The sequence below is a fragment of the Musa acuminata genome, chromosome BXJ1-6 (genome assembly GCF_036884655.1).
Source record: "Musa acuminata AAA Group cultivar baxijiao chromosome BXJ1-6, Cavendish_Baxijiao_AAA, whole genome shotgun sequence".
NCBI lineage: Eukaryota > Viridiplantae > Streptophyta > Magnoliopsida > Zingiberales > Musaceae > Musa > Musa acuminata.
This window is the reverse complement of record NC_088332.1, coordinates 34,398,848-34,414,810: the sequence shown is the minus strand read 5'-3', so window position 1 is coordinate 34,414,810 and position 15,963 is coordinate 34,398,848. Positions and strand designations below refer to the sequence as shown.

General features: G+C 35.1%; 1 protein-coding gene across 1 annotated transcript; it reads left to right on the top strand.

Moving 5' to 3' along the window:
* Positions 1-1,673: 1,673 nt before the first annotated feature.
* On the top strand, positions 1,674-15,841 carry LOC135676721 (uncharacterized). The gene is made up of 25 exons (XM_065188197.1): positions 1,674-1,912; positions 2,024-2,413; positions 2,873-2,934; positions 3,724-3,861; positions 3,978-4,241; positions 6,781-6,867; positions 8,425-8,526; positions 8,592-8,657; positions 9,036-9,146; positions 9,222-9,283; positions 9,414-9,458; positions 9,603-9,676; positions 10,792-10,859; positions 10,943-11,011; positions 11,111-11,208; positions 11,288-11,369; positions 11,476-11,554; positions 11,632-11,719; positions 11,791-11,944; positions 13,173-13,364; positions 13,446-13,505; positions 13,886-14,193; positions 14,406-14,511; positions 15,423-15,480; positions 15,589-15,841. The coding sequence occupies exons 1-24, from the start codon at positions 1,699-1,701 to the stop codon at positions 15,474-15,476; spliced, it is 2,973 nt and encodes a 990-aa protein (XP_065044269.1). The 5' UTR covers positions 1,674-1,698; the 3' UTR covers positions 15,477-15,480; positions 15,589-15,841.
* The last annotated feature ends 122 nt before the right edge of the window (positions 15,842-15,963 follow it).

The following is a 15,963-nucleotide window of genomic DNA, read 5'->3' as shown; positions in this document are numbered from 1 at the left end:
ATTTTAATACGAGGGACTTTCATAATTATTTCTCCTATATCATTTGCTCATGACATAACCTATATGGATGAAAAATTTATAATATTGTTATCTTTTCTTAATCCTTATTCCATCACTTATTATAATATTATATTATGAATGATATAAAGAGAAGAAAAGATGAGTTTAGTTCTTTTTATAGATCATCATTGTTGTTTTTATTATTTTTTTAAAATCAAACAATTATATGTTTTCATATAGTATTATGAATAGTATTCTTGTTTTCTTAGAATCAAACAATGATATGTGTGCATATAGTATTATGAATAGTATAAAAAACAACGATATGTTTGCATATAGTATTATGAATAGTATAAAAAACAATGATATGTTTGCATATAGTATTATGAATAGTATCAAAAGATACGCATGTTAGATTTGATATATCATTATATGATTTTAAATTTTAATAATTAAAATTTATCATATAAAAAAATATGATTTTAGTTTTTATGCTTACACATCAAATCAGTCTTTAACTTTTTGGGTTAAAAAAATTGATTAACTTTAAATTAGCATATAACCAAAAATTGATTTATTAATAATAATAATAATAATAATAATAATAATAATAATAATAATAATAATAATAATAATAATAATAGTTCATGCAGGTGTGATCGAAACTAAAGTCCCCATATTTTGATTAGATTATTTTTAAACAATGTTATACTATTTCTATTTGATTATTTAAAATAGTGTAAGCATGTATGGCTTACCTTATGTGGATTTATAGCTAGTTTTTTACATATATTTAAAAATAAAAAAATCAGACGATAGTGGTGATCGACAAGGGAGAAGAATTAGAAAAATATATAAATAAATTATATAAAACGAGTTGATAGATACGTGGGTTTGTTTGGCAATCACATTGCAGATATAAAACATAACTATAAATTAATTTAAGTTCCATAGCCGTTAAGTTAGCTAAATATATAAAATACTATTGTTGGAATTCAAATTTCCCATATTAATTTGCCCCTTCCCTTTAGTTAATTTATTTCTTAATACAATAGAGGGAACCAAGAACAACGATATCAAATTAATACTTGGGTAAATGCATAAAAGTTGTTGATTACAGATGTTTAACTTATAATATGGTAATATATTTTTTAATATTTAAGTTATACATCAACAGATGAATGAAAACCTTAATATTTAAAATTTTACAATAAATTATCTTATATTGAGACTATATTTACTCAAACAATGAAAATCTAATCATTCCTCAGCATATTTATTTTAGATGTCGAGAGATGAAGAGATTTAATAAGTTAGATAGTAAAAACTTTGACTATTGATAGTAAAATAGGAAGATCGAATTATATTTTTATCATATATTTTTTTTAAAAATAAAAAATTTTAATGTATAAATATTATATATTCATACTATCGAATCAAAAATTTTATAAATATTATATTTTCGTTCAAAATTATAGTTTGTTTATTTTAATTATTTTAAATATATTAAATTATGTATCAGACGTTTAAAACATGAAACCTATTAATAACGAGCAGTTCTAATAATACTGTACAAAATAAACTACAAAAGATAGAATTCCGATAATGACCTTTTATCTTTCCCGCCAAAAAGATCTCAGATCTATCGTGGGTTTTCGTCTATGACTCTTTGCCACTTTCTTGGTTTAGGGTTTGGCGATGGGGATGGAATTGGAGATGGAGATGGAGATGGAGATGGACATCCCAGCACCCGAAGAACTCGAGTGGCTCGAGTCCATCGCTCTCCTCCCCGATGAAGGCGAAGAGGAAGAGGAGTTTTCCATGGAACACGATGGAGATGCCGCCGCCATCGCTTTCGACGACCATGAAGCCGACGGGGATGAACAGAATCGCCTACAAAGTGAAGTAACAGGCATCGCTCACGCATTCATCTCACTCGATGAGATCCCGACGCGCTGTACCTTATCCCTTTATCAATGGACAAGTCTTTCTTCTTAATCTTGTTGCTTAATCCGATATGCAGAGCGATCGGCAGCCGAGGCCATTCAGCATCAGACCACCAAGAAGCGGCTCTGGTCCGCGGAGAACGAAGACTCCTTGGGAGGCAGTCAAAAGCATATTCTTGATGAGGGGAGAGGGGCGAAGAGGTTCGCCTTGCAAGACGAGGCTGACGAGGATTGGCTCCGCTGTTCCCCCCAAAAGGACTCTGACACTGTTGGAGTCACATCAGTTCCGGATGTTTCGCTGCCTGATGTTGTTGCCGAGGAAACGATCCTGTCCCGATTCGCCACAGACATTGATGGGGAGTGCATGCCAGTGACCTCGCCCTCTGGAGTCAGGGTTTACGCTAAAATGAGCATTGCTGAGATTGGTGGAGGCCGTGGGAAGGTGTTGGCTTCGAGGCCAGAAAGAGGTCCGTGTAAAAGCATTCAAAAATTCTTTATCAGCCCTTGATACATTGGTCATTTTACTGCTATATGCATCTGCCATGACATAATTGATCTTGGTATGTATTATGTGCAAGTGGGAACCAAGGCTGGATCATCTATTTGTTACCAATTTAAACTAAAGCAGACTCGCAAAATTGTTGATATTCCAAATGAAACTCCACATGGTTAAGTCTCAGTAGTATCATGGTGAAACTTAGCAACTAGTCATTGTTTCCTTTTCCACCGTACCACTCACAATATGCTTCTTGGATTGGTGGCAAATCTTCTTAAAATTTAGTTAGTATTGCATCATGCTATTTTGGTCTTCTATATGCTTGCTTGCTAGGCTCATTATCTTATGTTTATATAGACTTTAACTAGACTGATAACATTGCTCGAACTCTAACAATATCAGTGACTCCTTTAAATTAATCTTTTTGCAGGCCTTCTTTTGGAACCTATAAGTATATTAAGCAAAAAGGCAGAGGAAGAAGCTTTAGCGAAGGTATAGATGTTTTGACAATCCTACTGTTGATAATAAATCTATGAATTTGTCATCGTTATTCTTTTTCACAAGAGTAACATAGTAGATATATGGTTTATGGTAGATATAGTCAGTGCTAAGTTTGTTAAGTTCTTACAAGAAACTTGACAACTGCTACTTTATCAACAAAATATAAATGAATTACTATAATTATAACAGGATTTTTTTCTGGCCACTATTAATGCTAAAGTAGGCAGATAACAAATAAAAATTGAAACACACTGATAAATAATTATGATATCTCTTGAGTGTAAACGGATAAGCAATTTATATTCTTTTGAGTGAGACATCAAATTGTTCTCTAGAGTGCTACCTTAAGGAATATCTTTTAACAAAGAAAAATGCTGTTTTAAAGTCTCACTCTCCTCTCTCTCTCTTTCTCTCTATCTCTATCTCTCTCTCTCTCATCCAACTTATGTGCATATTATCTCACTTGAACAACCTTTAATCCTAAATCCTACCTTTATTATTTATATTTTATAGTCGAAAACTTTTGTTCATTTTCATGATCTTCACTTCACAGAAATCATGCTTGATGCCTAATGCCCTTCTGGAATCCCTGACTTGCTGTCATAAAGAATAATGATCCTGTATCATAAACAAAGATGGATTATGTTAGTGCTAAGCAGGAATTGATTGCATGTTGATGCTAAAATCTATTTTAATGTTCCTCTATGTACCTTTTATTATACACTTCTCTATTAAGATTTGACTACATCTGTTTTCAAATTTTTTATAATCATCATGAAGGCTTTGCAAGACAGTCTTGGATCACGAGATCAGCCAACTCATGCAATACCTCACATGGTTGATGAGCAACTTTGGGTAGAGAAATATGCACCTAGTTCCTTTAAGGAGCTTCTAAGTGATGAACGGACAAATCGTGAGGTAAAACATAAATAGATTAGTGAAGTTCAGTTACCTTGTTTTGAACAAACCAGAGTTTTTTTGCTTCATATTGAGCTTAGTTGGGACTTATTTTGGACTGTTCCTACTTTTAACAGGTACTTCTATGGTTGAAGCAATGGGATTCTTCTGTATTTGGATCTCAGATTAGGGCTACTGAGGATGAAGTTTTATCTGCCTTAAGGCTTCATTCTTCAGTTGTTCAACATCGGAGGTTCGTTGGCCATAGAAGTTTCTCTCACAAAAATAAGGGTCCTCCTTTGAGCAATCAATACCTTAAGACTTCAAATTTCTTAGATGGAGAAGGCATGCTTGAATCATGGAGCAGAAAGTCCATATTCAATCACCCACCAGAACAGAAGGTTGGTCAAAGTTTTTTATCTAGATGATTAAAATAATATATTTAATTTCTTTTGGCCTTAGGATCATGTTCAAACATTTACATTCTTGTAACAGCAGATTTACATTATTGTATCATATACCAAGCCATTCTTCACAACACTCTGATGGGAGATATGTTAGAAATCTAGAAGAATTGAATTGGATTCAAGATAACAAAATCCGAGAATGTCTCCTATATAGGATTAATGTGATATTGTTATCCTAGATCTGAGGTGGCAAGCATAAGATTTTCTTACCTGGTGTGTTACTTTTCCATCTAAAGTCAGTTTGCATCATGGATTTGCTAGAAGAATCATACTACAGTCAGAAGATCAATTTGTTAATAATGATTTTTTACATGCATGGACCAATCATAGCACTAACCAAAAATTTTGGTCATTGTATCTTTGTTAATTATCAGAGAATTTAAAAATATTTTGGAGTTCTTGCCTCTTTGACATACAAGATTTGTTATATAAGATCAATGATTTAAAAAGGTGCTTGGGCGCTCGCCTACGTGCTTGGGCGAGGCGAGGCCCAAGCGCCTCGTTTAAGGGCTAGGCAGCGCGCTTCAATGAGGCAATGCTTGGGCGCTCGCCCGAGCCCAAGCACCGGACGCTTTGGGTGAGTGCTCGATTGATATAAGGCGACCGAATCACTTAAATTTACGTTAGTTGGTTCGATTGAATCAACTAATGCATGCAGTTATATTAGCATGTGACCCTGACTCCCAACCCTACGCATGCTTCTCTCTCTGTTTTCGTCGTTGACGAATTCTTCCTCTGTGTTCACCGCTGACGATTTCTCCCTTTGCCTCTGCCGCCTACGGTTTCTCCTGTTGACTCCTCTGTCGCCGATTGAGTCTCCTTAGCTTTCGTTGCTATTTGTTGTCTGTCGTTGTTGTCCGCGACATGACTTTGCTGTCACTGCTATTGTTCGCTGCCTCATGTTGTCTGCAATTCTGCAGCTTCTGCTGTTATCTGCTGCTTGCCTGCGACTCAGCTTTTCATCGCGACTTCTCATCGCGATTTCTTCGATCTCTACTCTTCCCCATTGCTGTTAACAATAAATATACTATTAATAGTAGATTATTAATTACTATTCAAAATAATCTTTATTTATTAGATTAATAATATACTATTTAGATTTTAACATTGCTAATCTTTGTTTTTAATTTAATATCATATTTTTATTTAAATAATTATATTTATTAATTATATTATATATTTTTATATTTTAATATTTTAGAGCGCCTCGCTTCGCCTGGGCGAGCGTCTAGTGCCTCGGGCGTTTTGGGACCTTGACACATTTTGACTCCTAGAGCTTTTTAAATCACTGTATAAGATCCAACAAAGTTTCAATATTTGGCTACAGATTGATTAAGAAGAACAAAGTGTTAGGACCTTTTTATCTTCTCTAATATGAAACTTGGATGCACTTTTGTCTTTTGTAGAAGCTTATTTATTAATATTCTTCTTAGATAATACAACTTATTTTCTCCAAAATGAATATTCTAAACATTTATTGGTGACTCCTAATTTCTAATTGATTGAGGTTTCATCTTCACAGATTACCATGCTGAGCAACATGACTTATGTGGGCTGAGTGTGCCTTTGAAGCACTGACACGTGCTTTTGGTGGACGTATCCGTGTCCGACATGATACATTATTGACACGGCAGGAAACGTGTCCATGTCTGTGTCCAACACCTGCTCGTGTCTGACACATGTCCGTATCGTGTCTCGTGTCCATGTTCGTGTCGTGTTGTGGCTGAACACGTCTATGTCCTGTGTCCCTCTCTATGCTTCTTAGGTGTCATCATTTAAATATCCATGATTTGATGACAAAATGTCAGAATTCAACTTAAATTTTTGTCTCTTTCCTTTAACCTCTTTTTATTGTCTTTTCTACTTTCAATAGTGCCTTAGTCTTCTATGTGAAAAGTACCAAATATATTAGCCAACAAGTGGCCTAGGGCCTGCTATAGCATTTAAAAAACTGCTTATCAGAAATATTAATATGAAGTTTGAATACCTTATCAAAATGTGGAGGTTCACTAGAATTAAAGTGGTTTCAATAATCATTTCAATAGCCAACAGGCTTAAGTGTATCTGTAAAACTTGTAGTGATGCATCGAGAAATATACATTACTAAATCAAAGGCTGCTAAAAATAACTATCGAACAGTTTCTGATGAATTGTGATAAATTTCACCTGCTGAAAATAGATATCTGATATTCATATTGATTGAAATGTATTGAAACATTTAAGAAAATTTTTCATTTTTCAAGATGTTTGTCTGAAACTAAGAACAAGATAACCAAACCTGAAACATGAAATGCATTGTTCTGCAAATAATTTCTTTATGCTTGTACTTTGCTGATTACTGTTTTAAAAATCCTTTTGTTCTTCACACACTGAGTACTGCATGAAGACTATGTGCTACATTAAACACCTTTATAGGTTTTCAATGCTCATTTGGTTTCTGACATCATTGTGGATGATCATGTTTGAACATTAGGTGCTTCTGCTATGTGGTCCACCAGGCCTTGGGAAGACTACACTTGCACATATAGCTGCTAAGCATTGTGGATATCATGTTCTTGAGGTATGGGCTCTTATCCATTTCAGGTATGTAGATCTTCTTGCCAACAAGCACCAATTTTAGGCTGTATATTTCTCAACAAAGATATTGAGAAATTCGCCAGTTAAATTGGATTTGTCATTTGGTACCATAAGTTATTTCATTTTGTGACAAACTGAGCCGTCTAGACTTCAAGATATACAATTTTGTTTCACATATAAGAATGAACAGGTAGCCCAGTGCTTGAGACCATAGCAGGGTATATAGGCTGTTCAGTTGCATTCAGTATTACCTTTGTGTGAAGAGTGACTGCAACAATTATGTAGGCCATGATGCTTTAGTTGTAATGAAGTTACCTTGCTGCTGAACAAATTCTGCCTTTTTTTTTTCAGAGATCACATTTTTAGACTTCGGTTAGCAGCAAGGTTAGTAATTTTGTCTACCAATGCTGTTATGGTCAGGGCTTGGACCAATAATCTACCGGTGTACTGACACTCAGTACACCTGTAAATACAGAGTTTTGAAAAAAACTTGAAAAAGATTGAAAAAAAACCAAAAAGAAGAAACTGCCTGGGGCAAAGCTTATACCACGATGCACCAGACAAGTGGGTTACCAACCGGTTTATCTTTTGGTCCATGTACCGGTAACTTGTCGGATCGGTAAATACTGCTTGTACGGAATGTACCAGGTGGTATTGCAAACCTTCCTTAGCAGTCAAATTAATATTGTGGATGGTCGATCAAAACAGTCAAATCAGTAATGTGGATGGTTGATCTCATGAACCTTTCTCTAGAGTCCTAATAGCTTAATGTTGGTGGTGTAATTACCATCTGAAGACCCAATCTGTTTGTAGTTTCTGCCTGTGGACTTATTGACTAGAATTAAGTTATGTGACTTCTCTGTTCATAGGTTAAGGTTTGTATATTGACCTTAGAACCCACATTGGTGAAAGTCTTATGCACTGAGCCATCTCTTTTTTACTTGTGGACTGGGTGATGAATATTTCTTCTTTGGCTTGGTGATCTCTCATCGACAGGGATGGTCCAAGAGAACTAATCATACTTTGTTTGGTCAAGATGTGCTGGACGAACCCAGCCTGAAATGCTAGCAGGCGATTAAGCCTCAATCATTCCTGATTTGCAATTTAAACATGTTGGGTTGACCAAAATGGTTTGTGCGAGGATTGATAGGTCATCACATGTTTCATACGGGAACACATGTAAACTTCGAAGTGGATGTTGGTCTAGAAAAGACAATTAAATTCATCTCTTTATTAACTATAATGCATACTATTTTTAGGAATTATGATAAATTATTGTCAGGCTCATTTGTATTTTTAAATCTTTTTCACCACTATTTCCAAGTCCAGAAGGGGAGGTGCTTGCATTGGACAACTGATAATCAGTGTAAAACTTTGTTAGATCTTACGAACATGAATCTAAACATGGATAGTTTTTTTATTAGGCTTCTTGCAAAGAAGCACAAGTAGAACAAGTAGTGTTTTGCAGATTATGATGACCATTTTGCTTCTTCTTGCAAGATGCAAAGCACTAGTAAAGTTAATAAATACTGCTTTGCAGATTAATGCTAGTGATGATCGTTCTGCTTCTATGATCGAGTCAAAAGTTCTTGATGTAATACAGATGAATTCTGTCATGCCTCACTCAAAGCCTAAGTGTTTGGTAAGTTTAACCTTACCTTGTCATAAACTGCTTCTTCCAAGGTAATTTTTGTTGTTTATTTGCAGATCATTGACGAAATTGATGGGGCACTAGGTGAAGGAAAAGGTGCAGTTGATGTCATTCTGAAAATGGTATGTATTTTCTTGGTATTAAATCTTTGCTTATAAATTCTTATATATTATCAATACTGAAGTATGGAGTAGCAATGATGTGCCGTGACCAACTTTATGAGATAGTACTGGGTTATAAAGAGGAAGAAGACCCATAAATGAATTGAGAACCACAAGGTAGACAATAAGCAGAACACTGAGGAGAATGGAAGAACATAGGTAAATCAGGAATTAGTCATACAGCAATCAAACTTAAATTAATTGAAGCCCTGTATCAGATATGAATTTTCATGTACAATTCTTGCATATTACAGTTCATTCAGGATTCTAAGAACTTTCTGTTGCAGATTCCTGTGTTTCATACCTATCTGAAAGAGTAATTCTTTCTTATTCTTATAGATATCTGCTGAAAAGAAATCCATTGTTGATAAGGAAAATGCTGCTAACGAAGCCACACCAGGAAAGAATTCGTCAAGAAAAGGACACAAGACAACCATGCTGTGTAGACCTGTGAGAATAGGATTTTGACTTGATGCTTTCATTTTCATTTGGTTCTTCATGATTTAATATCGGATACCTCATTAGGTAATTTGCATATGCAATGATGTTTATGCACCAGCGTTGAGAGCACTACGTCAAGTGGCCAAGTGAGTCTGTCTTTGTATCAGCACGGATGCTATTCTTTAACATGGAACAATAATATTTGTATGTATCTGCTATTGAGACAAAAGATGTTGCCGTATTTTGACAAGGAACATATTTTTTTTTGCTTTACAGGGTGCACATGTTCATGCAACCAACGGTTAGCCGTGTTGTGAATAGGTTGGTGAACTTGGAAGAATTCTTGAATGATGTTAGCACTCTGTTTTGTCTTTAATATAATTTACATGCCATTAATTCTTAAGTATTTCTTTTTTTTTATCCTTTGACAAACAAACTGCACGTCTAAGAGTTTACTCATGATAGGCTTAAATTTATATGTGAAAGAGAAGGATTAAGGACAAATAGAAGTGCCCTTTCTGCACTTGCTGAATATACAGGTAAGCTTTCTTGCTTTTTCTTTTTGGTTTACGGAAGCTTGTGTTTATTTGTATTCATCATCAACTTTTTGCTTGGTAGCAATACTTGTGAGTTGTCTTCTATGTAAATGTAAATAAATTGATAATGACAACCAATTTTACAAATGAGGAGGATTTTGCTTTTGAAGATAGCCCATCCACACTACACGTTGACTGAGGTTCCCTATGGAAGCCAGACAAAGTCGAGAATATATGATTTGTCATGATTATATGCCTCTGTGGTTGTTTTGTTTTTGCTGATTTGCTAGTTGATTAATCATTTATTTAGTTTTTTTGTCAATTTTTTCCTGGTAACCATCATTTTCTCAGACATGCTATTTAGATCATCATTCTAAGTTCTCACTTTGTTTGCAAGCATCGTTGCAAATAATGCCATAGATTCCTGTCTGTTGTATAATTCAGAAACTACAGTATTCAATCACAGAATGCCATCATGTTATTTCATGTTTGTTTTCATGTATGAAAAATGTCATTTATCAAGGAATGCTTAATGCTTTTCTATGTCATATTGTTCTGACCTGACTACAAAGCAGTTTTTTAATGAGCTTGCAAGATCTCCTAGTTTCTTACATGGGTACTTGTTCTGCACTGACCACAACACAGAAAAGAACATACATCATCATAGTTTTTCAATTGATGATGAGGATATGGTATTTTACAATTTAAAAATTTTGACCCAGAAAGGTAAACTGGGAACTTTCTACTAGTTATAACTTTTGACTCCCCTAATACTTAATTCTTTAAATATTCTCTCTTTACTCTCTTGCAAGTTTAAGATTTCTTCAGGGTACTTTCAGTGAGTTCCTAATTCAACTGTTGTTAAAAGATGCAATGTATAAACATCAGCCAAAGTCATCTAATTGTCCATTTACTTAACCAGTACAATAGATCGGGTGTGGTAACTGCACATGTATCAAATCTTATGAACAAACAATCAAGGAGATGGATAAAAACCAGTATGGTGTCAGAATATTTGTCTGCTCCTGAGTTGCCATTCAATCCAAAGCTTTGCTCATTTGACATGGAAATGGAACTTCGGATAGAACACTTGTTTATTTGTATGTTTTTGTCTGCAGATTGTGATATAAGATCTTGCTTAAACACACTTCAATTTCTGAACAAGAAGAAAGAGGCGCTCAACATTGTAAGTCAAAATGTTCTTTTTTGTCTGGAACAAACTTTCTTGGTGGTAAATAGTTCATATCACTGAAGTATTGTTTTAGCCAGTTGGAGCTTGGTTCCCAAGTTGTTGGCCGGAAGGACATGACAAGAAGTGTTACTGATGTATGGAAAGAGGTAACTTGTCTCTTATTTTCACTGTAATTGTTGACATGTTTATATTATTCATGGGCTTTTTCTTTTGAGCTGTTGCTGATGAGTTTCTTTTAAATGTAGGTTTTTCAGAAGAGAAAATCAAAGGGTGAAACAAAACTCATCAATGGCTGCAGTGAACATGGTGCTTTTGATTTTACATACTCCCTGATTTCTAACCGGTAAAATAATGGATCCTTAAATTTATTTTGGCAGTTTTGTATATTTTATTTTAAGATCTAACAATGATAACTTCACTAGTGGTGAATATGAACTGACTATGGATGGTATCCATGAAAATTTTCTGCGGCTCTCTTACCATGATCCAATGATGAGAAAAACTGTGAGTTCATCTCAGCTGTCATTTTCAGTAGGATTTTTGACATTTATGTACCTGGTTTCTTGTATACTTGAACTACAGAACTTACTCTTACTTTGACAATATGAAGGTCAAATGTCTTAACCTACTTGGTGTTTCTGATTCGGTGCTTCGTTATGTTTTGAGAACTCAACAAATGTCTCTCCATGGTCAGATTGCTCTTGAACTTTAAGTTAGCTTTGACAATTTTGTAACTGAATTGATGGGTTGCGTTATTCTGTCACAGCTTACCAACCTCCCATTGCCATAGCTATGGGCCACCTGATAGCACAAGTCGAGAAGCCAAACATTGAATGGCCAAGGACTTACCATAGGTGCTTCCTCTAAACGCAGCTGTTTCTTCACATTGCAGTTTATAGTTATTGAATAATTTCAAACATTCCAGATTTCGAGCACTGCTTGCAGAGAAAAAAGAATCACTGAAGACATGGATAAGCAAGATATCACCATTGATTTCTAGGCATCTATTGACTAAGTCTTTTGTGGAAGATGTTGTTTCTCCACTGTTACATATTCTATCACCACCAACTCTGAGACCAGTAAGTTCCCTATTTTCTTTTTTTACTGTACCCAACCTATGGTTGCTGCTTTTGCCAAAAAAAGATGGAGACCAAGAAAAAGGCATACTAAAAATAAAAATTTACCCAGTAGTTTTCATAATCCGACGTCAATTTATTTGCTTGGATTAGTGTATTACTTTGGATTACTGGTAGAAGTCAATAGATTATGGAAGTAATACAAGCATATGTCTTTTTTTTATTATCATCTACAATAATTTGTCATCTTTTCAATACCTTAGCAGATGGAAGAAAGCTTTTAGGATGGCTGATGAATCTGAATGTATCTCAGGCAAATGCGTCTACAGAATATTACTAATGGAGTTTTTTAAACTATGAAGATAATAAATTAAAAATATTCCATATATGCAATCTAAAAATATTCAGTCACCAGATTACCTTTTGTTTCTTTCAAAGCTTGAACCATGATTCGATTTAATATATAATCTGAAAACCGAAATGACCACTGACCTAACAAATTCTCATGTCACTGAGTCATTGGTGAAATAACATGCCATGGACCAAACCATGGTTTAGAATGTCTAGATCAGCCAAATAGGTTAAAAGTATCATTTCTCTAAATTGACCAGGATCAGGTGACATTCTATCAGAATCAGTTGAATCAACTGGTATTAGGATGGTTATTGGTCCTGGTTAATGCTATCAGCTTGAGTAAACCTGATCAGCTTCTAATTGGTAGGACTTCTATTAATGACTAGAGGCTCAACTGTAATGGGATAGACCAACATGCTTAAGATAGCCCAACATGTTGCTGGTTCTGGCCGAGCTTAGGCCATGTGATGCAGACCTCTATCTCGGAACAGGCATGGGCCAAGCTTTGGTTCAGGCCATGGTGTGTTCCTATAACATGTCAGCCATGCTGGCCTTCTGTGGCCCATGGTCAGGTGAGCAGTTTGAGCAGTTTAGAGCCCATGCAAAAGTGTGTGCTCATGTTCAGTTCACTGAATGTGTGTGCTTGTGCTTCAAAAAACAAGAAGAATTTCCAAACTTGCAGCTAGAGGTATTATAGCAGCTTTTATACTGGCATGCATTTTGCATTAAGATCTGGAAACTATTACTAGTATAGTTTACTTTGGACTCAGCAACATAACACTATCGGGATCTTTCACTGCACATGTCTTTTATCAATTAGATTGGAGTAGTTTCATCCTTTTTCATGTTTTTCATAAGTTTTTCAAACTTTTACCAGGTGGCATTGCATCTATTGTCAGAAAGAGAAAAAGATGATCTATGCCAACTTGTGGATACGATGGTTTGTTTCTCCATAACATATAGAAATTCAAAACCTGAGCTTCCAGAAAAGACTCAAAGATATGGAGCAACTACTAATGCTGTACCATTATCTCTTGACCCCCCACTTCATGATTATGTGAACTTTAAGGTTTGTTTTGATTCTGTTGTAGTTTATGCATTATGATTAGAAGTTAGCTCCCCATATTTAATGTCTGAGTGATAATAACAGGAATACCAGTCTCAGCATTTTGGACTATCTGGAGCTATGAAGCAGATTTTGGTGCATGAGGTGGGTCTCAATAACATCAGTATGAGATTAATCATCCTATTGAGTGTTCATATTTCCAAAATTGCTGGCAAATAGTGGAACTAGTATATCCAATTCTTGAAGCTTTGTGGAAATGGATTTTATCATGTTAGATTATGTTTGCAAAAATGGGAAAGTAACCTGGATGTTTTATTCAAAGACTTTTCCATAACCTGATCTTTGTCATGTCAGATAGATCATGTTTGCATTAATCTGGATATTCATAGATTTCTCATAACCTGATTTTCTTTTTTCCTTATACCTACTTAATTTTTCACTTGGTGTTCTTGAATGATAGAAGCAAATGTGTAAGTGGAATCTCTCCTGTGGATTTCTATTAGTGCTGATACATGACATTACAGGCTGATAAACATCGAATTCTACGAGAAAGCACTGCCAAAAACATCAATCTATATGATCAACGCAACAATGGCAACCTGGCCCTTGCCAATGTAAGTGCGGAAGCTACACCTGTTATGAATGCTACTTCAGTTACATCTAATAGGGGGGACCACAAATCAAAAGTGCTTTTAGGTCAGAGGCAAAATGTAGCCATCTGTAGCTCAGTTTCAGTTCCAGAAGGCAAGAAATTTCTTTCTCGTGGCTTGAATTTAAAAGCTCCGGGAGCTTCAAAGAAGTCTTCAAAGGATTCATATAGTTTCTTTGATAGGTAATTTTCTAGTTTACTTGTATACATATAGGAAATATATTCTATGCAAAGAGGTTAGTTTTCTTATGTAAGAATGGGTATGCTGTTCATTTCAGAGTTTGATGGACTAAACTAATCAGGAAACAGTACACACATATTAAGTTAAAACTAAGTAGATTACTATGGAATGATAAAATTGCCTCCTTGTACTAATTAATGTTTTACAACTGCAGGTTTAGAAAAGGAAGCAACACAAACTCCAATGTTTCTGGAGAGGCTTTACAAGAGGTAGCAACTATTGAAAGAGATTCACGTCCATTAATCTTCAAATACAATGAGGTATACACAGTGATTCTTATATCTCATTTAATATGGAACTTTGTTCTGATATGTTTTTCAGTGTAAATGATGAAGTAAATAACTCCTTTGGTGAACTTAGATTCTCTAGTCTTCTGCATCTTCAGATATCAATCCATATCTAGAAGTGAATAGCATTAGAAATCTATCCTTGTTGAGCAATCTTTGGTTCCACACTCACCTAAGAATCTATTTCTAAACCTTCATATGTTCAAGTTATCGTGCAAAGCGTTTATTCCTATTCCAATAATTTACTAGTCAATACAGTTTGTTGTGGCTGTTCTCTGATTTTTGCAGAGAACAGTTTAAATGACAGTTGATCCTCAGGGTTGAATGGTCCAATGGGTTAAATTTGTAAAGTGGGGAACAATGGCTTGCACAACATGTCATAGTCTTAAAGGTCGAATAGGACGAATGTCAGGTTAATATTTTTTGGAGATGTGGAAAGAATCAGGAAATGGAAATGCATAGAATGATATTGAGTCTGGATAAGGCTAATGGCAATCTACACTGTGAAATAGGGGACACTGAAAATTTATGTATTTCTTAGGTGCATTATCAAACATGTTCTTGCTATGGCCCAGTTGGATATGTTGCTAAAGACTTGACATGTTATTGCTTTATCTGTCATGTAAATCTTTTGCTTTGGACTGTGAAATGCCATGGGGGAAGTCTTTATTCACAAACATTCTTGAGGGGCTTCATTTTGTTTTCTTACATTATTGTTACTATGAAAATACCCAGAACCATGGGGAACTCTCTTCCTTTCGTTTCCTTACATTAGACCACTTAAAAAAGCATGGCAGCACTCACCTTATTTAGTCTACATGCAACTTGAAAGAAAATCTAATCTTTTGATTTGTTTGTGAATCCTTTCAATGTGATTATTGCAGGGTTTCACAAACGCAGTCAAAAGACCTGTCAGGATACGCGATCTGCTGTTATGACAAGGTTTGCAATTTTTAACATTCTATGACCCATTCTGTATCGGTAGAATATGGTTTTTTGGCAAATATTTCTATCTAGATCATAATACATTTTCTTTTTTCTTTTTTTCAGATTCCGAACGCATGTACTTGTTTACTAGAGATGTAACTATTATTTTTGGCTTTGTTATTTCAAGATTTGAACACACCCGACATGCTGCCTACTGATGTTATAACTTGTTACCGACTGTGGTAAGAAGGGATGGCCAGATGCGTCAGCTGTATGTCATGCCATTGTTGTTTAAGAGAGTTGGCATGTGACAACTTGTTACCTGCTCTTCCTCTCGAAGAACAGCTACTAATTAAGGAATTATGCTCTTCTTCCCAGTCCCAAGAGATTTCCTTTTACTCGTTCCTTTGACCGTTTGTTTAAGAGAGTTGGTATGAAGGAATTCGTATTTCCGGTCGTGTATACATTGGGTTCGACACCGACGAGATCCGGCTCGTC